A 26,563-nucleotide genomic window follows, 5' to 3' on the forward strand; every position below is an offset into this window, starting at 1 on the left:
CAACCACTCATTTCTCCTGCCCACAAAAAAACCATACTCAGATTTGTTTGGAGGTGTGGCTTTGAAGAAAACAGCTCTGAGCATGCTCAGAACAGCTCCTGGGTCTACCCAAATGATAGATCAGTTAACGCTAAATGCCTTAGCCAGATTGAGATAACGATAACAGAAGGGAAAGGAAAACTACACAAGCAGGACAAATAGCAGCTCTGTTAAACAAAACAGAAGAACGTGGGGGTTTTTTCTGCCTAGAGGCAGATGAGTGGAACCTCCTGGCTAAAGAAATACTTTTGGATTGAGATTGGCTGAGTGGTGCAGAGGGATGATTGGCCAGAGAATAGGAGATTGTTGTATCCAGGACAGTCTCTATGTTAAAATGGATTTTGGAAGGATTTGTGGGACAGAAAAGAGTATGCTACAAACACACACACACACACACACACACACACACACACGGCATTTCACTTGATAGGGTTGAGCCCTTTTTGTCCTAAAGGACCAGCCTCCAGAGCTTAGAAATCCTGATGGGCTCCATGTTGGCAACCTTTGCATAAATTGACCAATGTCTCATACACCTAGACCTGTGCACAATGAAGGACATTTGTGGCTTTAGCCAATAGAACTCAAACTCAACCAGAGATGGTTTATTACTCGCCCCTCTTGAGAGTGTCTCTCCCATTGTATCTGTTCTGCTAACATCTTTCTGTCATGTAAGTAAAGGTGGTTGTCAGATCAGCTAGCCACAAGTCTGACAAACAGATTATCTTTAACCTTTAAATCTTCTTTAAGTTTAAACCTGTCACTCAGCCTCTTGGGTTATCCATATTCATGTCTTTAAGATGCATTCCTGAGACATCTTTGCTCAGGATGAGCCATTAAAACTTTGAAGATCCTCCAAATCCATTTCTAATTCCATTTTCCTTTCCTCTGATGTGTAAGATTCTTTATTATCAGTAGTGTAAAGTAAACGTTGTATTTGAGTCTGAGTAGGGAGTGCAAAAGTAATTCCCTGCTTGCTCTGAAATGTGTTGAGCCTTAAGTTATGCTTATGCCATACACTTAAAGCACTTTGATGCCACTTTAAAGAGCAGTTGCTTTCCTCAAAGAATCCTGGGAGCTGTAGTTAGTTAAGGAGCAGTAATTAGTAGTCCCCTATTCTTTTCCTAGAGCTGTACTTCTCAGAGTGGTTTAACAGTCATTTCCTCTTCACAAGGACTCTGCATGAACCCAGTCTTTGATAGATCATCTTCCCCCACCAGGAACTAAGACTGCGTCTCCCAGAAGTGATCCTATGTGGAACATTACTGCCATGTAGACTTAGAGTGCCCAAGTCCCAACGGGATTCTGGGATTTCTTGGGGGATCTGTTTCATTTCCATGACAGGAAAAAATCATTCCATACTGGGGGTTTTCCAGTCCACCCAGAAGAAATATTTAATTAAATTAAGAGCCAGTGTGGTGTAGTGGTTAAGAGCGGTAGTCTCGTAATCTGGGGAACTGGGTTCGCGTCTCCGCTCCTCCACATGCAGCTGCTGGGTGACCTTGGGCCAGTCACACTTCTTTGAAGTCTCTCAGCCCCACTCACCTCACAGAGTGTTTGTTGTGGGGGAGGAAGGGAAAGGAGAATGTTAGCCGCTTTGAGACTCCTTAAAGGGAGTGAAAGGCGGGATATCAAATCCAAACTCTTCTTCTTCTTCAAACTCTTAAGTTGTCCACATTGGAAATTATGTTGATGTCTAGAACGTGGGGATATCAAATGAAGATGAATGTTCAAAGCTTCAGTGCAGACAAGAGAAAGTCTGTTTTCATATACTTGTAGCAGCAAATGCCAAACTTTAACTAGGCACTGGATGAAGATGTACCTTTTTTGTCTATCCTGAAGCTTCCAGTAACTATTGGTTAATCAAGACATGTTCAGAGCCCCTCTCCTTAACGCCACTGTTTAATAACTGTTTGCAAAGCTTTACTCTATTTGCAAACTCTCACAATTACTGACAATTGATAGTAAATTGGGGGGATGGGACAATAAGTCTGGCTGTGCTTGCCAAACTCTTTAGGACTGCTTGACAAGCAAAAAAGTGAGATGGATGAAGTGCAGTAATTTTAAGTGTGCCATAACTTGGCATGGAATCTGTTTTGATGAGGGCAGTACCTCCAAGTGGGCTGTAGCTCAGTGGTACAGCATCTACCTTGCATTCAGAAGCTCCTGGGTTCAATACCCTGTCAGTGTTTGTAAAAAAACAACAACAACGGTTCTGACCTCCCTTTGTCGCCTCAGCCTGGTCCTCGGACCCTTGTCGGCATAAAAGAGTCCACAAGAAAAGTATCCTTGCAGAGAACTTTCTGCTTTTATTCTTAAAAGTCTTTCTACAAAAGCGACTGACCAACTGTACACACATCAACACTACCAGCTTTCACTAACCAACCAACCAACCCAACACCAAACTAACATTTCTCACTCTATGTATACAACCCGGTGCAGGCCGCTGACTCATGCTGACCCAGCTTTTTAAGCATTAAAGAAACAGCGGCCAATTTTTAGCCGTGACATCCCCAGCATCAGAATATCCCCTGTCTGAAACCCTGGAGAGCTGCTCAAAGTTTGTGGAGGCAATACTGAGCTAGGCAGGCCAATGGTCTAACTTGGTACAAGGCAGCTTTCTGTGTTCCTATGGAGAGGCCCACAACTGACCTTTGCAATATAACAGCTAAGACCAATCTAGTTCCTTGTAGAATCACATAATTGTCAAGTTGGAAGGGATCCCAAGGGCCATCTGGTCCAATTCCTTGCAATGCAGGGATCACAGCTAAAGAACCCCAGAGAGAGGGCCACCCAACCTCTGTTTAAGAACCTTCAAGGAAGGAGAGTCTGCCACCTTCTGAGGGAGTCCGTTCCACTATTGGACAGCTCTCGCCATCAGAAAGTTCTCCCTAGTGTTTAGTTGGAATCTCCTTTCTTATAATTGGGATCAGCAATGTGAGATCAGGTGGCTGGGCTAGCTGGGTCTTTGGCCTGATCCAGCAGAGCTCTTGTTATGCTCTGATAGCGGTGGATGTTTCCTTTCTGCTTCTCACTTGGGTGGGAGAGATCCATGGCCCAGGGTGGTGAATCAAAGGGAAAAACCTAGCTGAGCATTATGTGTAAACCTGAAGATACCTGAAGATACATGAAATCATTAAATGTATCATCCTCTGGATGTGACAAACGATGCATTAATCTGTACTTTGCAGCCTGCTTTTTCGGCATTAAACCTGGAGAGATATCCCTAAGGCTAAGACTCCCTTGATCTATTTTCCCTCCTCCTACAGGCGTTTCTGGAAGCTGAAAGTTCAATATTTTACTGCTGTCTGACACAGAGATTTGGAGGAGGGAAGGGGGAAAGTACCACTCTGCTATTAGTTTGCAGTCCCTGGCTTAGTATTTTCAAGGAAACGTAAGTCTCTTTTTACAAGTCTAGCAGCGTTGATGGAAACACGGTCAGAATATATTAGCCCTGCGCTGCTTCGACTTCCCCATTTTTCAAAACAACATCAGACAGCATTATCTGTCCTGGAGCCATGCTTGGATATTTCCTTTTTATTTACAAGAAAAGAGCACCGTTTCTTGGGGGGTATCTTGTCTTCCATTCCATTATTTCCACTGCTCACTCTGTGTATACACACATCTTAGCCAAACTTCCACAGGCAGGAAGCAAGTAGCTTGCCTGGAATTCAGGACCACATTCCAGGAGAAATATCGAGAGGAAAAAGAACTGCAGCAACGTTTTTGTACTTCTTACAGATATGCATCTGCCTCCCCCAAATTCACAAAGCAAATTTATATTAAATCTGCATCTTCTAATGCCCATTGATGTTGTTGTTGTTGTTTAGTCGTGTCCGACTCTTTGTGACCCATGAACCAGAGCATGCCAGAGCATGGTGGACTTGTAATAGGGTTGTGATAGGGTTGTGTCCGGGGTGAAAATCTGAACACAAATGTTGTTGATTGCCATTTCTGATCTATTTTGAACTATTATTTATGAAAAACAGCACTGCCCACATGGCTTGCCATACATCTGGATTTTCCCAGACATCTTGCCAAGTTTTGCCAAGTTTTGCCTGGACACTGCTTTCAACCACAGTATTCTGGGTATGTCCAAGAAATTCTGGACGTATGGCAACCCTAACTTGTAAGAAAGTGAGAGTTTTTGGGGACATGGCAAGATAAAAAGGATGTTTAAAGTGATTATACCAAAACAACCGGAAGCCTTTCTCTTAGGGATTATAGGGACAGAAGTTCCAAAAAAGACGATTAAGTCATTTATGTAAATAACAACAGCAGCCAGGATTCTCTACACACAAAAGTGGAAGGAAGAGAAGGAAGAAGTAGTTCTCTCCAAAGAAGAATGGATAAGTGAGGTTGTGGACTATGCAGAATTGGCAAAGTTAACAGCCAAAATAAGAAAATCTAACGATGATTGCTTTGTGGAAGAATGGAAGTCCTTTTCGATTTAAGTAAATATTATAGTATGATGAACTCGCAAGCAGGACTTGAAATATGAGCAACAGAAGGAAATAAAGAACACAGTAGGGATGTATTGGTATAAGAGATAGGAGATATTGTGCAGCAGAGGGGGAGAAATTAAAACACCATGGAAAATGGGGTGGGATGTCGGAAAAAGACAAATTTATTATGTATTGAAGTATATACAGTGGTGCCCGCAAGACGAATGCCTCGCAAGACGAAAAACTTGCTAGACGAAAGGGTTTTTTGTTTTTTGAGCTGCTTCGCAAGACGAATTTCCCTATGGGCTTGCTTCACAAGATGAAAACGTCTTGCAAGTTTGTTTCCTTTTTCTTAACACCGTTAATACAGTTGCGACTTGACTTCGAGGAGCAACTCATAGAACGTGGTGTGGTAGCCTTTTTTGAGGTTTTTGGTGATTTTTGAAGCTTTTCCAAAACTTTTCCAACACCGTGCTTCGCAAGACGAAAAATTCACTAGCCGAAAAAACTTGCGGAACGAATTAATTTCGTCTTGCGACGCGCCACTGTATGTCAATTTTTTTGAAAATTTTATAAAATTTATTAAAGCAAAAGGTATTATAGGTAAAGGTAAAGGGACCCCTGACCATTAGGTCCAGTCATGGCCGACTCTGGGGTTGCGGCACTCATCTCGCTTTATTGGCTGAGGGAGCCAGCATACATCTTCTGGGTCATGTGGCCAGCATGACTAAGCCGCTTCTGGCGAACCAGAGCAGCACACGGAAACGCCGTTTACCTTCCCACCTTTTATCTACTTGCACTTTGACGTGCTTTCGAACTGCTAGGTTGGCAGGAGCTGGGACCGAGCAACGGGAGCTCACTCCGTCACGGGGATTCGAACCGCCGACCTTCTGATCGGCAAGTCCTAGGCTCTGTGGTTTAACCCACAGCACCACCCACGTCCCTAAATTATAGTACCACATAAACCATCAGATTTCCTTAGATGGTGACATCACAAAACTGTATCAGCAGAGTCAAAAGGATTACTGCTCTTCCTCTGCATGGCAGAAGATTTTTACTCCAATTTGCAGCCCCTCAAACTATCGTCCAAACTATAGGAAAAACTTTTTATTCTGAGATCATCTACTCCCCCACCTCATTTAAGGTCAGGGTTATTCTAATGGCTGCAAGTAAAGCTTGACCTGTTTATGCAATCCAAGTTTTGAACTAATTCCACAGAGTCCCTGAGATAGTCCTCTTTCTAGCCAGCTGTGATGAACAAGTCCAGGTACGTTACCTCTGCTCTTGTCATTGGCGCATGAGTGAGCAGTGACCATTTAAGCATGGGAGTAAAAAAACATGCTTGATGAATCGAAAAAGAGAGAGAATAATTTATGCAGAAAAACCACTTTCAGCACTTTTCTACATGAATAATAAAGTGCTGGAGAAATTCCCCAAGAGACCACAACTGTGTCAGTAATAAGGAAAAGTCTGAAAGCAGAGTTTGGGCACATGTGTCTGAAAACTTTCCCTTAACACTATTGGCCGAAGCAGCCTTTGTAGGACAAATATACTAGGGCTGTGCACATTGGCTCTGTGAATACCACAAATTGTGAGCCAGGGTGGTGGAGAGGGAACCAGGGGGGCATCGTGGTTACAGTTGGTGGGCCAGGACCTGGGAGACCAGGGATCAAAGTCTCACTTGGCCATGAAGCTCAGTGGGTGACCTTGGGCCAGCCACTACCTCTCAGCCTAAACCACCTAACAGGGTTGTTGTGGGGATTAAATGTGGAGGGAGAGAGCCATGGAGCCACTGAGCCTTGAGCTCAATGGAGTAAGGTAAAGGTACCCCTGCCCGTATGGGCCAGTCATGTCCGACTCTAGGGTTGTGCGCCCATCTCACTTAAGAGGCCAGGGGCCAGCGCTGTCTGAAGACACTTCCGGGTCATGTGGCCAGTGTGACAAGCTGCATCTGGCAAGCCAGCGCAGCACACGGAAATGCCGTTTAGCTTCCCACTAGTAAGCGGTCCCTATTTATCTACTTGCACCTGGGGGTGTTTTCGAACTGCTAGGTTGGCAGGCGCTGGGACCGAGCAGCGGGAGCACACCCCGCCGCGGGGATTTGAACCGCCGACCTGACGATCGGCAAGTCCTAGGCGCTGAGGTTTTACCCACAGTGGTACCTCGGGATACATACACTTCAGGTTACAGACGCTTCAGGTTACAGACTCCGCTAACCCAGACTCCGCTAACCTCGGGTTACAGACCGTTACAGACTGTGCTAACCTCGGGTTAAGAACTTTGCTTCAGGATGAGAACAGAAATAGTGCTCCGGCGGCGCAGCTAAAGTGGTACCTCAGGTTAAGAACAGTTTCAGGTTAAGAACGGACCTCCGGAATGAATTAAGTACTTAATTTTATTTTCAATCCTAAAAAAAGCTTTGGTCGGCTCTCACTTCATCAAATCTGTCCTTCTTTGAAAAAAGTTTGGGCACCCCTGCACTAGAGCAACAAGACTTTGACCCCTGCTCCTCCTCCTCTTGCACCCCCCATGCCCCCCAGATCAGCTTTGGGGGGTCATGAGAAGCCTCAGAACAGCACACAGAGGGAGGAGAATGAATAACATTCCATTTGGTAAACGTAAATGTTGACACAGATGGAACAATCGTAATAGTGCAACATTGAAATCCACCCAAAGTCTTCACGGTAGGCTAATTTTTACTTAACCTACACCTAAGCTAGTCATGGTGGTTCATTTCAATAGCCCTACTCTGAGCAAACATTAGTTGAATACATTGATTACCCAATGCATTGAATACCCATTGTTTTTGAGTTATGAAACCAAGAAGTTAAATGCTGGGCTTTGTTGCACACAGCTTAAAGCTTATATATTATTTAAAATTTAAAGAGACAGTGAGACTATCAAAGTGAGACTATGGAAAACAAAGATCCCCCCCTCCTAATATTGATGAAATAGTTGGACTTGTGCAAAATAGCTTTGCTAGATTTCTTTTAAAAAATACACGAGGGAGAGCTTAATGAAACCGAAATAGGAAAATGTGAGAAATGGTATTCTATGTATGTGAAATATGACACGATGTATTTATAATAATTTTGTGTGAGTGATAGAAAGAATGAGGTGATTTACCATAATAATTTTGAATATAATATATGAAAACTTTTTTATTTTATATGAAAAAGTAGGCTTGCTGCTTTTACAAAAGCCAAGAAATCTCTCTCCCCCCCCCCCCATTTAGCTGTGTGAAATATTAAATGGACATTGAGGCATTCAGCCTGCTGACGTGGCAAAATTAACGAAGGAGGGGAATTCAATATTCTTTGCTTACCTACTGCTTTTAGGGATGCATACTTGTTAAGCTCCTTCCCTGGCGGCTGCTGTTCGTACGGATTTGTGATCTGTCCCATGCTTGGGAAGGAGTGTGGATGTGTCAGCTGTGGGAGAAGAGGCGATGTTGGCACCACGTTGTTCATCTGTGTTGCATCTGTATAAGAGAAGTAAGAGGAAGATCATCTCACCGAAAACAAATCAGACCTCTAAGGTTCAACATCAGGGAAATGTCCTGCCTGTAGGGCAATTTCAGGGGTAGGCAACACAGTGTCCTCCAGGTGTGTTGGAATACAATTCCCATGAACCCCAAGCAGGGGATGATGGGAGCAGTAGTCTAGGGTCACTTAAAGGACACTGTATTACATAATTAAGGGACACGGGTAGCGCTGTGGGTAAAACCTCAGCGCCTAGGACTTGCCGATCATCAGGTCGACGGTTCGAATCCCCGCGGCGGGGTGCGCTCCCGTTGTTCGGTCCCAGTGCCTGCCAACCTAGCAGTTTGAAAGCACCCCCGGGTGCAAGTAGATAAATAGGGACCGCTTACTAGCGGGAAGGTAAACGGCGTTTCCGTGTGCTGCGCTGGCTCACCAGATGCAGCTTGTCACGCTGGCCACGTGACCCGGAAGTGTCCGCGGACAGCGCTGGCCCCCGGCCTCTTAAGTGAGATGGGCGCACAACCCCAGAGTCGGACACGACTGGCCCGTACGGGCAGGGGTACCTTTACCTTTACCTTTATTACATAATTAGAATTGAGTGAGCCTGTCAACGTCACTTTCTCATTTCTCCACATCATTTTGTGATATTTGCATTGCAGGGAGTTGGACTAGATGATAATAATAATAATAATAATAATAATAATAATAATAATAATAATAATATGATAATAATTTATTATTTATACCCCGCCCATCTGGCTGGGTTTCCCCAGCCATTCTGGGCGGCTTCCAACCGAATATTAAAAACAATACAGCATCAGACATTAAAAACTTCCCTAAACAGGGCCGCCTTCAGTTGTCTTTTAAAAGTAAAATAGTTGTTTATTGCCTTGACATCTGCTGGGAGGGCGTTCCACAGGGCAGGTGCCACTACCGAGAAGTCCCTCTGCCTGGTTCCCTGTAACCTCACTTCTCGCAGGGAGGGAACCGCCAGAAGGCCCTTGGAGGTGGACCTCAGTGTCTGGGCTGGATGATGGGGGCGGAGACGCTCCTTCAGGTATACCAGACCGAGGCCGTTTAGGGCTTTAAAGGTCAGCACCAACACTTTGAATTGTGCTAGGAAACGTACTGGGAGCCAATGCAGATCTTTCAGATGACCCTCATGGTCTCTTCCAACTCTACAATCTATAATTCTATATTTTTCATGAAAATTCATCAGCATCTTATTGTGAATTTCTCCCAATATACACATATATTTTTTGCAAGCAAATTTTCCTAAAGTGCATACCTTGCAAAGCAGTTCTCCCAGATACAATGCGTTTTTGTGTGCTGTTTTCACCTGTATATGCATTTTAACCCTTGTGAATGTATTTTTGTACACGTTACTATTGCGTTACAAATTGGAGAAATGTGAATTTTAAAAGATTCCTGTGTTCCGGTTTGCATATTATTTCACACAGTGTGAATTAAGAAAGTTTGTATTTAAATGAAAACCAAAGTAGATTTCCCCCTTTCCCATCTATATGCATATGCATTCTCACTGGGTCAGAATCCCACCCCCCTGCCGTTAGGAAGGCTGTGGAGGTGAGGTCACATGGGCCCCGAACAGGTTTTGAATATGTATTGCAGAAAGGGAAACCTTTGATGCTGACTGTTGTTTCGGGGCATCTTCATAGGTAAAGAAGTAACACCCCAGAAAAAGCATTGCTATTTTACTAATAAGATGAAAATGCTGTGTGGGTGTTACTGTCTGTCTGTCTGTCTGTCTGTCTATATCTATCTATCTATCTATCTATCTATCTATCATCTATCTATCTATCTATCTCTATCATCTATCATCTATCATCTATCATCTATCATCTATCATCTATCATCTATCATCTATCTATCATCTATCTATCTATCTATCTATCTATCTATCTATCTATCATCTATCTATCTATCTATCTATCTATCTATCTATCTATCATCTATCTATCTATCTATCTATCATCTATCTATCTATCATCTATCTAGCTATCTAGCTATCTAGCTATCTAGCTATCTATCATCTATCTATCTATCTATCATCTATCTATCTATCTATCTATCTATCATCTATCTATCTATCATCTATCTATCTATCTATCTATCTATCTATCTATCTATCTATCTATCTATATCTATCTATCTATCTATCTATCTATCTATCTATCTATCTATCTATCATCTATCTATCATCTATCTATATCTATCTATATCTATCTATCCATCTTTCCATCAAAACTGGCCATCATGGCAGCTTGCTATTCCTTTCTAAAAATGGTATAAAAATAACCCACTAAAACTAATTTCAACACAACTTAGTGCCCTTCCACACATACCACCAAAAACAAGAGAAAGTAGCTAAAAAATAGTAAAATGGGTCATCTTATTTGACATTAGAGGCCCAGAAGAATAGGATGGTTCTAACCAGAAACATAGTAGGTTTTATGAATGCGGCCGCATGCACGTGCACACACACACACACACACACACACACACACACACACAAATTCATTAGAGTAAAACTCATCAGAATACATTAGATAAACTATTCTAATACACTTTTAAAAGAAAAACTGTTTTTCCCATGGCTTCATTTTTATTTTTAAGCCCAGTATGCTTCATGTTTGAAGAACAATTTGAAACCAAGTCTCCTACATGAATTGGCAAGACCCTACTGGGTCCAGCCCAAGGTTTATAGCTGCTCTAACACTGCACATCTATTCATTTCTACTCAGAAGTAAGTGCCATTCAACTGAATGGGGCTGACTCCCAGGTAAATAGTTTTTGGATGGTAGCCATCTGAAGGCAGCCCTGTTTAGGGAAGTTTTTAATGGCTGATGTTTTAATGTATTTTTAATTTTTTGTTGGAAGCCGCCCAGAGTAGCTGGGGAAACCCAGCCAGATGGGCAGGGTATAAATAATAAATTACTACCACCACCACCACCACTACTACTAAGTCATCCCAGGGGCCATAGAATACAGTAGGTTCCTTCTCTGACAACGGAGAGGAAGATTCTTCTTCCATTGCTGCAGTATAAGTGGACTCTTAATTGCATATTGTTGGACCCAAGAGGCATCATTCAGGTGGTGAACTTCTAGGCTGTCTCTAATTGCCTCACACCCCTGGAATTTTGGCACCCTAAGTAGCTGAGTTACTTAGCTACTTAGCTAACCTACTTAGTTAACCTATCCATTCTTAAGGAAATCAGCCCTGAGTGCTCACTGGAAGGACAGAGGCTCCAATACTTTGGCCACCTCATGAGAAGAGAAGACTCCCTGGAAAAGACCCTGATGTTGGGAAAGATTGAGGGCACAAGGAGAAGGGGACGACAGAGGATGAGATGGTTGGATAGTGTTCTCGAAGCTACCAGCATGAGTTTGACCAAACTGCGGGAGGCAGTGGAAGACAGAAGTGCCTGGCGTGCTCTGGTCCAGGGGGTCACGAAGAGTCAGACCCGACTAAACAACTAAACAACAACAAAAAGTAGCTGAGTTGGCCTCATATAACACCCACAGTATAGCAGTTGCTTGCTCCTCTATTGCCCTATCATTGAGTTTCTTTCAGCTCAAAAAGAGGATGGGGAAACAGCCACGATACCTTTAATGTGCCTTATTACCTCTTTCCTAATATTTCAGCATTAGGGCACTCCCATTGCCTTTTAATGCTGTCGCTCAACAAAGTGGCTGAGAACCATCTATCACTTGTAACAGCCATGGCATGGCTAGCTCCAATCTAAATCACAGCACAAATCACACAGCAGTGCCTGTTTTTCTGCTTACTCCCTACAGAGGAGCCAGAAAGCTGAACTCGTGTGGCAGGCTAGTTAACTCCCCACAACATCAAATTCAAGGTTAGAATGTTCAAGTCCAAGTGGGAATAATCTTATTCATGCAGAGTGAATTGTTCCCTTCCCGGGAATCTGGCGGTGGCCTCAATGGCTCTGCAAAGGAAGCCAGGATTTTGAGGGACTCTTGCCACATGGCTTTCTGCAAATGGCTAATGGAGCAGAGTAGATCAGCGGGGGCACCCAGGGGAAAACATTAAAAAAAAACAACCCACTGCCAATACCAAAGGAAATTGCTTGAAAGTCTGAATGCCAATCTCAATTAATAGGGTAAGCAATTCTGAAGAGTGGATGGAGAAATTGGGTGAAATTTCAGGGGGGTGGGGGCTTATAATAGATGTCTTGAAGATGGACCTGAAATTCAGGAGAGTGAAATTTTAGAACCATGGGTGTCATCTCTTGGGTATCACTTGAGTGTCACAAAATCTGTCTTGCATCTGTATCTTTGTTAAGGAGCCTGATCTCTCTTGTAGCTGTTCTATGCCTTTTCAATCCAACTCCTTATTTAGACCCAGTGGCATGCGGTCAGTGGACTAGGGGGACCAGGCTAGTCCTCTAAATGTTCCCGGTAAATTAGAGTATGAAAGTATTAAAGCCTCCTTCCCAAAGCCTCCTTCCCAAAACCTGGGAAGCTTCTGCCTAGGCTAGGGAGGGAGGCGTGATGCTCCAACAGCCCTCCTGCCACCTTCCCAAAGCCCGCCTGGCAGGCATGATGCTCTTTCTGCCCAGCTTAGGGAGGGAGGCATGATGCTCACCTGTGTGATGTCATGATGTGCCCCCCCCCATCACCACCACAAGCTGGTGCCTCTGGTTCTAACTGCTCCCCTACAAAATATTTCACCGCATGCCACTGTTCAAAACTGGACTAGACCTGTAACAGACAAAGTTCTAGCCACCCGCCCCCACTATAATGGGGAACCTGAAAATAGTTGTTCTCCCTTCCCATTTACAGAGAAGTGGATGGAATTTGCAGGTCTGATCCAGCAAGGCTCTTGTTACATTTTTATGTTCTTATGCTATTGTTATAGGTCTTGGGTGCTGGGGTTTGCAGGTGCAAGTCATACATAATTCTTAGAATTAGTACAAGTTAGAATCAATCAAGGTTTGATGAAACTGTGCCAAACACGGAAATTCCTGGGTTCCACTTATGCTAAGGAGCCAGAGGGCTAGCTGAGTGTAAGTCATTAAGGAGCAAAACAGAGTAATGGCCCATCAAGGGAACCATCAAGAAAGAGTGAAGACTGCCAGACAAGGAGAGGTGGGGCTCCTCTTCCAGCTGTGAGCTAGTGGGCAGAGACCAAAGAGGATTTAAATGACAAGCAAACAGGAGGGAAATATCAGTTTGGCAAGTAGTTTGGCAAGCAGAGCGGGGTGGGTGGGCAGAACACCATGTCAGCTGAGGAAGACAGGCTAGAACAAAGAGACAGAGAGAGGATGGAGGATTTTTCTGTCTTTAGACCTAAGCCTGCTAAGCCTATGGAAGAAGTAAGAGCCCCTCTTGAAATGTGATGTGTGTAAATAAAACCGTCTATTATAAAGACACCACAGTCTGTGCTGTGCCTCATTGTCCCAAAAGGGGACACAGACCTTAATAAGCGCAACTGCAACGCTGTGGAGATTGGGGTGGCATGCAACATTATGTTCTTGTTAAATTTTTAGGCCAAGTTACTGACCTTTACATCTAGAGGCTGACTAGCAGCCTAGGAGTTAAAAAAGCGAAATCTCCAGTTGGAGAATGTATGCCTCTTGTATGTCACAAAGACCCATTGCATTGTTTAAACTGATTTTTGATCATGTTTTTCTTTTTCTCTTTTAGTATCATTCGTTTATTGAATTCATATCCCACCTTACCTTCCAAAGGAGTCACATCCTCAATATATATAAAAAATTATAAAACAGTTAAAACATCTAAAAAGAGTTTCAGTTATTCCCCCCCCAAAAAACACACACACCACAACAACACCCAGTTTCAGTTAAAAACATCATCTCATCCAGTGATACCAGGGTTATATTTGTTGTAACCTGCCCTGGGATCCTATGAGGAAGGGTAAGAAATCCTATAATGACAAATGTTGGCAGAAGATTTGGGGGACCGTCCCCCTTGATGGCACTACTTCCTCAGTGCTGTAGGCAATTTGCTTTCCTTGGATCTCTGGGAACAACCCAGACCACTACCCAGGGGAAGAGGGCATGGCCCTCCAGTGGGCCCGCAGCAGCACCCCCCTGCTGCCTGCTGCAAAGCTTATCATGAAGGAGAGAGCATGGATATGCACTGTATTCTGCTCTGGTCAGACCTCACCTGGAGTACTGTGTCCAGTTCTGGGCACCACAGTTCAAGAAGGACACTGACAAACTGGAACGTGTCCAGAGGAGGGCAACCAAAATGGTCAAAGGCCTGGAAACGATGCCTTATGAGGAACGGCTAAGGGAGCTGGGCATGTTTAGCCTGGAGAAGAGGAGGTTAAGGGGTGATATGATAGCCATGTTCAAATATATAAAAGGATGTCACATAGAGGAGGGAGAAAGGTTGTTTTCTGCTGCTCCAGAGAAGCGGACACGGAGCAATGGATCCAAACTACAAGAAAGAAGATTCCACCTAAACATTAGGAAGACCTTCCTGACAGCAAGAGCTGTTCGACAGTGGAATTTGCTGCCAAGGAGTGTGGTGGAGTCTCCTACTTTGGAGGTCTTTAAGCAGAGGCTTGACAACCATATGTCAGGAGTGCTCTGATGGTGTTTCCTGCTTGGCAGGGGGTTGGACTCGATGGCCCTTGTGGTCTCTTCCAACTCTATGATTCTATGATTCTATGATATGCAGAGAAAAGTTCTCTCTCTCTCTCTCTCTCTCTCTCTCTCTCTCTCTCTCTCTCTCCCTCTCTCATAACAACTAGAACTTCCGACAACCAACGAAGCTGCATGTTGGAAGACACAGGACAGACAAAACAAAGTTCTTCTTCATGCACCACATAGTTGAACCATGGAACGTGCTCCCACAGGAGGCAAAGAAGGCCACCAATCTTGATAGGCTTAGAAGAAGATCAGACAAATTCGTGGAGGATAATGGCTACCAGCCACAATCTCTGTCTAGCCACCTCTGCTGTCAGGGGCAATATTCTCCTGAATGCCAGTTGCTGGAATCACAAGTGGGAAGAATAATGTTGCCCTCAGTCCCTGCTTGCCCGATTCCCGTAGGCATTTGATTGGCCACTACGAGAGCCAGATGCTGGATTACAGGGCCATTGGCTTGATCCAGTAGGGCTGTCTTCTGATGTTCTTACCTGGTAGACCAGTGTTCAAGTCTGCATGAAGCTCTCTGGGTGACCTTCCCCCCTCAGCCTAATCTACCTCACAGGGTTGTTGTTGGGATTAAATGAGGTGAGATGGTAGGAGAACCGTGCAGACCACCTTGAGCTCCTTGGAGAAAAAGGTTGGGATATAAATGCAGATAAATAATGAAGAAATGAATGTTCAAAGCTCTTGGCGGTAGCTGCACCTTGCGGCAAGGACTTCCACGAGCAGAGAAGAAATTTAAAACAGAGCAGAACTAATGCTCAGCGAGCATTGAAAGAGTCTTCTAATATGGCAGGTGAAATCATACATAATTGAAAAGTAAAAAGGGGGGGAGGAACGAGGAGAAAAGATCTTTCTCTCGCTGACACTTTGCTCTTCACACTGAAGATATTCTCTCTCTCCTCCTCCCCACCACCACCTCAGATAAGAGATAAGCTCAAGGGTGAGCTTTGTTACCATTTTGACCGCAGCAGCCCTTCTTTTTACCCATCAGCCTTCAGCCTCAAAGGCAGTCAAGATGCTGCGGGTGTCTCAACCTGATGTTATTTTAAGAACCTATTTCTCTGGAGCTTCCGCAGTGATCGATAAGGACTGTATCTAGACGGGGATGTCTTGTCGTGATGATGACCCACTTCTATTTTGGGTTGCGAGGGAGGCCTTCTGATGAAGTGAGACTATTTCACTAGCAAAAGGACGCGAGGGCAGGGGGAAAACCCATACCTTTCAGCATATGGAAACGAGAGTGGCAGAAAAATTAATGGAGTGTGAAACATTTTCTATTATTATTTGTAAGTGTCCCCAGTGTCGGAGAGGGATGCTGATGCTGCAACAGAGACAGGGAACTTAATTTCAGTCAGAGAACAGTAAGAACTTGATCTTTGAGTGTGGCAGCACCTACTCTTCGGAACTCCCTGCCTGTTGATATCAGGCCGGTTCCTTCACTGTACTGTTCTGCACCTGCTAAAAACATTTTTGTTTAGACAAGCCTATCCAGATATTTAGCATGTTGATATGTGTTTTGAGCTACTGTTTTTGTTTTATTGTTGATTTGCATTTTTCAATGTTTTAAATTATTGTTGTTATTTGTTTTCATTGATTTTACTGGTTTAGCTTTTTGCAAACCATTTTGAGGTTGTTGGGTTTTATAGTAATAATAATAATAATAATAATAATAATAATAATAATAATAATAATTTATTTGTACCCCATCTGACTGGGTTGCATCAGTCACTCTGGGTGGCTTCCAACATATATAAAAACATAATAAAAGATTAAACATTAAAAAACTTTTTACAATCAAGTGTTGTAAAATTTAATGAAATAAATAGATCATAAGCTGTGCTCCCACATGACAGTGGTGAGTAGGACTGGATGGAGAAGTGGGCATGACCAAAGATGAAAGAGGGCAGAGTTAAGGATGAGACTCTGACCTTTGTACCATAGGTTACATTTGAGCCACACTTAAGCCAGAGGTGTCTACACACCCACCCACCCACCCACCCACACCACTCCATCACCCATTCACAATTAAATATCACAATTCACAATGACCACACTTCAAACACACATTTCAGCCACTCATAATAACTCAAGGAAGGCATGGAACAGAAGCTGAGAAGGGATGGTGGCCACCTAAGGAGAGTCCTGAAAACCAGACAGAGAGGTTCTACATATTGTCTTCATCTGTACTAGTGGTAGTCACTAGTAGGGCTGTGGACGACATTGACAGTAGCCAGAATGGGCCAGAAGGACACTGGAGGATAGATTCCCTACTGAGGGCATCCTTGGCAAAGGACAAAGCATAAAGGCTATCAAATATTCATACAGACAACTCAAGGTCTGACCAGCGATCCACCAGCCGTGGCACCACAACTAAGAAGGCCCTGCCTCATACGCATGCCAATCTAATGGACCTTAAATGATGGAGCCTCAACAAGGGGCCCCTCAGAAGCCCATCTTAGAGCTCAGTTTGGTTCATACAAGTGCAGGTGAGTCTTCAAAAAGACCTGCATTGTTACCTACCAAAGTCCAGCCCTGAAAAGACTATTCGGTCAGTCTACATGATGACCTGGGTTACGTGACAGAAGCATCCTGGACAATCTCTCTCCCTGGCACTTCCTTCAAATGCCCATGAACATCTCTATGAAGCTACCTAAGCCATTCATGTATCAAGCCTGCACGTGGGGTTCCCCTCCCCCCTTTAAGTCGCTTTGGGATTTGCAAATATTTTCGATCAGCCAGTTCATTTCACAAATCCTCTCCAACATTAGTCACACACTCCTTTGCTGCTGGCAGGGATTTGCCTGCTTTCAGCAGCGCGTTTGTGTTTTCCACCGTGCGGAGGTGATTTGTAATGCAAAAGTCAACAGGAACACGGGAAAACATAGAGCAGAGGGCAGGAAACAAACCCAAGAAAGAGGAGATGGAGTGGGAAAACGTTACATGCTCTGAGCTACAGCTCGAGACTCAAACAACAGTCCTGCATCTTCTTCAATGTTGTCGTCTGCTCTAAACAGCCCTTCCTCCCATATGAGCCCAGGGCAGTTTACAAGGATTATGTACAGCCTCTTCCATCGAAGACTTTTGCATTACAGTGGTACCTCGCAAGACGAACGCCTCGCAAGACGGAAAACCCACTAGACGAAAGGGTTTTCTGTTTTGGAGGCACTTCGCAAGACGAATTTCCCTATGGGCTTGCTTCGCAAGACGACAGCCCATAGGGAAATATCCGGGACAGCGGGGAAGTGCAGCGCGTCTTCCCCACTGTCCTCGGACCTCCTCCGAAGCCGGGCGGTGGGGCGGGAACGCCTCCTCCCGCCGCCGCCGGGCTTCGGAACGATGCTCCGAAGCCGGGCGGCGGGGAGGGAACACCTTCTGAAGGCGGGCGGGGGGCGAAAGTCTTTGTTCCCCCCTGCCTGCCTTCCCGGGAGAGCGGAGAAACACAGCGCATTTCTCCGCTGTCCCGGAGGGCTTTTGAAGGCAGGCGGGGGGGAGCAAAGACTTTTGCCCCCCGCCCGCCTTCAGAAGAGGTCCAGGACCTCTTCTGAAGGCTGGCGGGGGGCAAAAGTCTTTGTCCCCCCTGCCTGCCTTCCCAGGTGCTTTTAAATCGCCCCGGACAGCGGAGAAGTCCTCCGCTGTCCCGGGGCGATTTTAAAATGCCGCCCACCAGCATTTTAAGATCGCCCGGACAGGGGAGAAGTCCTCCGCTGTCCCGGGGTTTTTTAAAATGCTGGGGGTGGGAAGAAAAGCCCTTGTCCCCCCCCCCAGCCTTCAGAAGAGGTCCGGGGACAGACTGTCCCCGGACCTGGTCTGAAGGCGGTTTCCCTAGGAACGCATTAATTGATTTTCAATGCATTCCTATGGGAAACCGTGCATCGCAAGATGAAAAACTCGCAAGACGAAGAGACTTGCGGAACGAATTAATTTCGTCTTGCGAGGCACCACTGTACAAACCTGTGCCACACATGTCAGCAATTCAGGTGCCCACAGTAATAGGGCATCGCTGTGTTCAATCTCGACTAGGAATGGGTCCCCTCATTCAGCAGCAGTGACATATGGTTTTCAGGGAAACTGAAATGCAGAATGCGGACGAAACACTCCTGTCCCCAGAGTTTCTAATTGTTTGCCATGTTTTACAGTGCTCAGGTCATAGCATACCAAGTAAACACAAACACATACACAATACATGTTCACTTCTAGGCAGAGTTCACCTTCGTTCAATATGCACACAGATTTAGAATGAGCTACAGAAACACTTATAATTGTAAAAATCTAAGCAGAAGCAAAGCATTTTGCAGCACCAGAGTGGCTTTTCCTTTTCAGCTGGCAAGTTCAGTTGCTGTGGCAAAAAAGGTGACCAATAAATTTAATAATACTAATAATTAACAATACTAATACAGTTGTACCTCAGGTTACATACGCTTCAGGTTACATACGCTTCAGGTTACAGACTCCGCTAACCCAGAAATAGTACCTCGGGTTAAGAACTTTGCTTCAGGATGAGAACAGAAATCATGAAGTGGCGGCATAACAGCAGCAGGAGGCCCCATTAGCTAAAGTGGTGCTTCAGGTTAAGAACCGTTTCAGGTTAAGAACGGACCTCCGGAACGAATTAAGTACTTAACCCGAGGTACCACTGTAATCAGTGCTGTTTTTATAGAAAAAGAGGTGCTGGAACTCACCATGAACACCTCCCTTGCTCTCTTGTAATGGCAACAGTGCCTGCCTGAGAGGTGCAGGGACTGAGTTCTGGCGAGTTCCGGCTGAAAAAAATGCCCTGCTAATAATTATTGTGATTACTTTGTAGTCTACTGTATCTAGAAGGCCATGCAGGGGCATAAAAACAGGATTGGGGGAAGCTGTTTCTCCAGATGCTGTTGGATTCCAATTCCCCCATCCCCAATGGTAAGGGATGATGAGGGCTAGTTCATGAGTCCCGTGAAGATGTCTTGGCAGGGCTGGTCAGAAGGGAAGGAAGAATGGGCTGACAGGAACTGGAAAAGGGGAGATAGCCACCATTTTTCAGCCTCACGCAGTGGGCAGTCTTGTGCCAATATGAGCTGCCTGGGACACTGCCTTCAAGCACAAATTAAAGGAGCAAATATCTACTGCGTACAATGTTTTTATATGAACCAAAACAACCTGCAGAACCTTTCGTTCTTCAGTTAAGAGGAAATCTACCCAGATAAATGTGAACCAAATGTGAACCAAATTGCCAATTAGGAGATCACCCAGGCCTGGCAAAACCCAATCATCTAACGGATGTATTCTACCGCTCAGTGATAAGGGCTTTAAAGACCCAATCATCTAATGGATGTATTCTACCGCTCAGTGATAAAGACCCATTCACCCCTTCCCCCAGCCAGCCTGTTTTGCATTCCTTATTATTTTCATAGCGGTATGAATGCCCTTTGCAGAATTGCTCCTTTGACAACTAAACAGAGGCACAAAGGGCAGTTTTGCAATTTTTAAATGTATGCTTCTGTCCCGTGGCTAGAAGCTGAGTAGAGGACCTGACCTTTTGGATGATAAATGGAGAAAATCAGATACATAGATTAGTAATAATGTTGTCGGGGATGTATTCATTTAAAAGCATAGCCTCTTTTTGCATGGTATTATTGGTTCTTGTCAAAGCATGGGATTTCCTCAAGGAATTATACACATTCACACTGGGGCAGTAAAAAGTCCTGGATTTTGCACTGCCTGCTCCTGTGCTTGCAAAGTTTGAGTGCTGTTTATAAGCTGTGTTGCTCAATCCCCCATAAAACAGTGTGGAATCGGAGTGTCACCCATGCAACTAAAGGACTTGAAGCATTGGTCAAAACTCTCATCTCTCACCTTCCTATCCATATTGGTAAGTAAGAAACTAAGATATACTGATTGGTCCATCAAGGACAGTACTGTCTACACCAGGCTTCCTCAAACTCGGCCCTCCAGATGTTTTTGGCCTACAACTCCCATGATCCCTAGTTAGCAGGATCAGTGGTCAGGGATGATGGGAACTGTAGTCTCAAAACATCTGGAGGGCCAAGTTTGAGGAAGCCTGGTCTACACTGACTGGAGGTGGCTTTCCAAGTTATGAGTATCTACACTTCCGACATGTGTTGCCATACGCCCGGGTTTTCCTAGGCATTTTGCCGATTTACGGAAATTCCACCAGGATACTATTTGCAGCAGCCAAATCCCAGCTATGTCTGGGAAATTCCAGATGTATGGCAGCCCTACCCCTGCCTGATGTCAATAGGCAAGGAGTTCCAATGTGCAGTGTTGCCATACCAGTACCTGGCCTACTGGTGAGTGTTAATGCTCTCTTATATTTTGATGTGAGCTGTTAATTGCTGATTTCTAAGTGGCTTTTTGTTCATTTAGTGCAGTAGTATTATACTTTTTATAAAGTTTCATGATTAGACTACTGCATTTAGATGACTTTGTGTTGTTGTTTTTTAATGTGAACTGCTTTGGGCACAGATGTATTTGTGGAAAGTGCAGTATATAAATAAAATTGACTATGACTAAATTAGCACATGGACATTTTATGCAAGCCAGCATCCTCCTTGATCCTCTTTCTTTTTTTGGTGGTATGTCAGTGGCTGCTCTGTCAGATGTTCTTATCTTCCTCAGACAATAATGAAAGCTGGTGAACCTCCTTCTCTACACATTGAATGCTGCCTCTGCTGGATTCAAGGGGTCAGGGAGTGAAGGAGGCCTTAGACTAGGTGTGGTGAACCTTTGGCTCTCCAGATGTTGCAGCTCCTGCCATCTCTGACCATTGTCCATGCTTGCTGGGGCTGATGGGAGTTGTAGTTCAGCAACATCTGGAAGACCACAGGCTCCCCATACCTGCTTTACTGCCTTCAGTGAGACCTCCACTTCACTGTTCTTGTCACAGTGCCACCTGGCTACACCGCCTGTTCTTATGACCTAATCCAGGCATAGGCAAACTTGGCCTTCCAGATACTTTGGGACTACAACTCCCATCATCCCTAGCTAGCAGGACCAGTGGTCAGGGATGATGGGAATTGTAGTCTCAAAACATCTGGAGGGCTGAGTTTGCCTATAACTGACCTAATCACATCATGAGGAGTATGGTGGGATATGCATTTATAACTGGGATCAGGGAGAAATGAATTACTCGTGTGTGTGTGTGTGTGTGTGTGTGTGTTTCTGTGTTTGTGTTTGTACAGAGAGAGTTCAGTTTGCTGAGGCTTCTTTTGAATTGAGCCGAGGAGAATTTGCTCATCAATAATTGCCTCACAAATTCTTACATAGAAAGATTTCCAGCCTTTCTGGCACGGCTTCTTTGGGTAGCCGGAATGTAAAAGTGGTGAATAATTCAACATTCCACTGACCTTTATGATTTTTCTCTTCATATAAGAAGGAAATGTGCTCCCATTGAACACAAGGCCAGCAGGCTTTTCTCCTTCAGTTGGAGCATGTTAACCAGGAACGGTGGGAGGAAAAAGATTGGCTTGGTTTCTTGGGGTAAACATATGTTTATTATTTATTATCATTTCAGTTCTGTCCCACCTTTCCTTCAAGGAAATCAAGGCAACGTATGTGGTTCTGCTTCCCACTTTTTATCTTCACAACAACCCTCTGAGGTAGACCGTGACTGGCCCTAGATCGGCAAGTGAGCTTTGTGGCTCAAGTAGGGATTTGAACCCTGGTCTCCTGGGTGCTAGTCCAGTGCTCTAACCATTGCACCACAGGGGCTCTTGGGCAAATCTGCACTCAAGACTGCCTTCTTTAAAGTTTACAAGTGTCTATAGGGGATGCTGAGGTAAGGATCATTCCCTATACCCCCTTAGGCTGTGTTCTTCATGCAAATAATCCGGCAAGAGCTGCTAATTGCTTTCTGTGTGAAAACTTACAAGTACTCATACGTTTTAGATGCAGAAGTAAGTCTGATAAAGCAGCCTGCAGTTCAATTTCCAGTATATCCAGGTAGGTCTGAGGGTGACTCCTACCTGGAATGCTGGGCATCAGGGCAAGATGGACCAATTGTCTGACTTGGTATAAGCAGCTTCCTATGTCACAAACACACACACACACACACACACACACATATACACACACACTCATACTCATTCATTTCATTCGTTTATTATATTTCTATGCTGCTTTTCACCCATATGCGTCACAAAGCAGCTTACGTACAATAAAAAATAACATAATAATAATGACATAGGACTCATTTAGATTGGTAAAGAAAAGTGTGTGTATGCGATATAACAATGTGACACCAGGTGGCGATGTGGAGTTCTGTCTCTCCCTACCAGATTTCCCTGTATGAGTTACAATGCTTTTAACTAAATCGCTCTTTTGATGTGCCTAGGTCCAGCCATAGTAGAACATCACAATTGCAACATAAATTATATAAAATAATTAACAAATCACCAATAAAACAACTACCTTCTATAAAACACGCTTAACAAAACAACTTAAAAACAGGTTGAACAGCACAACCACAAGAATAGTCATAACAACAACAACAAATTTTAATTTGTACCCCGCCCTCCCCAGCCGGAGCTGGGCTCAGAGCGGCTAACATCATATAAATAATACAATATGCATAAAAATAAGCAATCGATCGATTAAAATGCATCTCAAAATTAATTCAAATCAATTAAAAGCAAAATTAAAACAGGACAAATGACAGTCCTCGGGTTAAAATTGAAAGTGTTTGTTTGTTTGCCCAGCCACGTACATTGGACAAACAAACAGACGAATAAATGCACGTATCGCAGAACACAAGAATGCCGTCAAAAAAGAAGAAAAAACTTCCTCTCTTTACCAACACATGAAAGAAACAGGACACGAAATTAATTTTGCAGATTCCAAATTGCTCTTTAACATGGAACATCACCACAAGAGAATAATCATGGAAGCCATCGAGATAGAGAAACACCCTCACAACATGAACAAGCGTGACGACACGTCCCGCCTGCCAGACATCTGGAAATTAGCCCTCCCCACAAAAACCGACACCAGAACCAGAGACACACAGAACGCCATCTCCAATCAACCACACCAGACCCAAACCCAGACCCTCTCCACAGATAAAGTACAGACACCATCCAGTAGCCAAACCATAGTGGCACCTCCGGATGCTGCACCCCCCTGCAATCCCTACACAGATCTGGCTGGCACAGGGCACAAAACCACAGCTCGCCCCTATACACGAAGCCAAGCCAGAGCACAACTAAGTGCAGTACAGCCATCTTCTCAGAAAAACTTTTCACAAGCTCAAGAGGTCAAGACACGAAAGCTTTAGCAACTAATCCACACCTAATGACCCTCCTAAGTGGTACTCAGAATATCACTCAAGAAATCACTCAAGATATCCCTCAAGTAATTAAGGAACAAAAGAAGAAAAGGCACACTAACCTGGGAACTCCCTCTCTGCCCAGAACGTTGGAGGCTATACACCACACCCCCTCAACAGTATTTATAGGAACTCAAACACTGAGATCCTGCTCTGTTCTAGTAACAAGAAGCCGAAAGCACCAGCCTGAAGATGACGAGTGAGACCTCGTCGAAACGTCGCCTAGACACCCCAACTCTTACACGGGAAGACACCCGAAGACACCAAAACCTGCATTCCTGTACCCGTGAAAATCTACGAAAGCATATATATATATATATATATATATATATATATATATATATATATATATAATAACACAAAACAAACCAATAATCTCCCTCCTACAAACACATTTAAAAGGTCACAGAATGTACTTTTGTTTTATTTAAGATCTCTCCTGCAAAATAAAGAACAGACTGGAGGCAACCTTAGAAAGTTTATCACCCTTTCTACTATCACCCTTGTGCACAAAGCTTGCTGCTGATAACCTCGGTGAAGATGAATATCGTTCAGATGTCGATGCAATTAGTAACTAAGCCAAATGCCCTCATATTATGTAAATACCGAAAACAGCATCATTTGAGGTGGCATGAGAACTGCAGGTGACAGATTACTTCCCTGTCCTTTTCATCTGTCAAGTCAGACTAGCCTGGTAGTTAACATATTTTACCATAATATTAAAGGCAGTTTAGCATTAGGAAGTCATTAAATAAAAAAAAAAAAAAAAACATTTCTCAGAGGTATTAATTAGGGAAATGTTGCTTTATGCTCATAAACGCTTTATGTTTTCCCGACTAAGGGGGTCATTTTCATAAATAATTTGAAATGTTTGCAGTTCTGATGGCAAAGAACAGGAACTTTAAAGGCCTGGAGGGAGAAGCAAGGAAGGGAGAAGAATGCTGAAGGGCAAATCAGCAACGTGGACCAGTGCTAACAGAACAACTGCTTAAAAATGGCGGATAAAGACAGGAATGTAGGCATGCCACCATATACCACTATTTCTCCATCGATCCCAGGGGTGTGGAAGAGTTTCACATTCCCTTCTGGGCAATCTTCTGGAAGCCATATTGCTGAGGCTGATGAGAGTTTTGGTCCAACTACACACAGAACCATAGAATTCAACCCCATGCAATGCAGGAATATGTAGCTGTTTGCATATGGGGATCAAACTTGTGACCGTGGTGTTATCAGCACCATGCTCTAACCAAGTGAGCTGGAGGGAGCCATGCTGGCCTCACTGACTACATAAGGCAACTCTCACGTAGCCTCAGTCTTATCATTGGATCAGGATGGTCTAACGATAATCTCAAAAGGAAGTTAGAACTGGCCTGAACCACCTTTCCCGCCGATCAGAAGGTCAGCGGTTCGAATCCCCGCAACGGGGTGAGCTCCCGTTGCTCGGTCCCTGCTCCTGCCAACCTAGCAGTTCAAAAGCATGTCAAAGTGCAAGTAGATCAATAGGTCTGGCGGGAAGGTAGTAGATCTGGCGGGAAGTAGATCTGGCGGGAAGGTAAACAGTGTTTCCGTGCACTGCTCTGGTTCACCAGAAGCAGCTTAGTCATGCTGGCCACATGACCCAGAAGCTGTATGCTGGCTCCCCTGGACAATAAAGCGAGATGAGCGCCGCAACCCCAGAGTCGGCCATGTCTGGACCTAATGGTCAGGGGTCCCTTTACCTTTACCTTTCCTAAACCTGGTGCTCCCCAGATGAGTGGAACAACAGATCCCAATACTGCCATACCTCGAGTTAAAGTCACTTCAGGTTGAGCGTTTTCAGGTTACGCTCCGCGGTGACCCGGAGGTAATGGAACACGTTACTTCTGGGTTTCGCCGCTCGCGCAGACACTCAAAATGATGTCACGCGCAAGTGCAGAAGCGGCGAATTGCGACCCGTGCACGAGCAGATGCTGGTTGCGTTCTGCTCAGGATGCGAACGGGTCTCCAGAATGGATCCTGTTCACATCAAGAGGTACCACTGTAGCCAGTGTGGTGTAGTAGTTAGTGTGTTGGGCTAGGAGCAGGGAGACCAGGGTTCAAATCCCCACTGTTGCTGTGAGGTGTCAGGCAACAGTAGTCTTTTTTGTGGAGATAGAATAACTTCTCCAAATCACAATAGTACATTTCTGATCTCTTGTGACATCAATTGTTAGACTAGCAGCAAATATTCGTGTATATCATTAGCACAGGTCCACAAATGAAAAGTGGTGGATTAACACAGAAACAAAAACAAAAAAAATGTAGTTTAATGATTCAGCAACAGTGACTTTTTAAAAGCGAGAAGCAGCTCTTTTAGCAGGTCAACAATGCATTCCCCACCACTAAATGATCATAGTAAGGGAAATTAGGCTGCATTCCTATGTTCACTTTCCAGGAGGTAAGCCGCATTGAATGTGATGGGTCATGAGACAAGGTTACTGAGATCCACATTACATAGAAACGCAAAAATGGAAGGTGGGGGTCTTCCTAACATAAGACTTCTTCCTAGGTTGGCAAAGCAATCCTAAATACAGGAAGCCAGTGGGATTTATGCCAGATTAATGTAAACTGGTGTAAATTACCCTCTTCTAGGAG

General features: G+C 44.3%; 1 protein-coding gene across 1 annotated transcript in view; it reads right to left on the bottom strand.

The window, feature by feature from the left end:
• SHISA9 (shisa family member 9) overlaps nucleotides 1-26,563 on the bottom strand; it is a 228,461-nt gene that overhangs the window by 16,487 nt on the left and 185,411 nt on the right. Inside the window, exon 3 of the mRNA XM_081169636.1 lies at nucleotides 7,807-7,962. Coding sequence (XP_081025762.1) covers nucleotides 7,807-7,962 — 156 coding nt within the window. The remainder of the gene's footprint in view (nucleotides 1-7,806; nucleotides 7,963-26,563) is intronic.

The sequence above is a fragment of the Podarcis bocagei genome (assembly GCF_964188305.1).
Source record: "Podarcis bocagei genome assembly, chromosome: 14".
NCBI classification, from domain to species: Eukaryota; Metazoa; Chordata; class Lepidosauria; order Squamata; family Lacertidae; genus Podarcis; species Podarcis bocagei.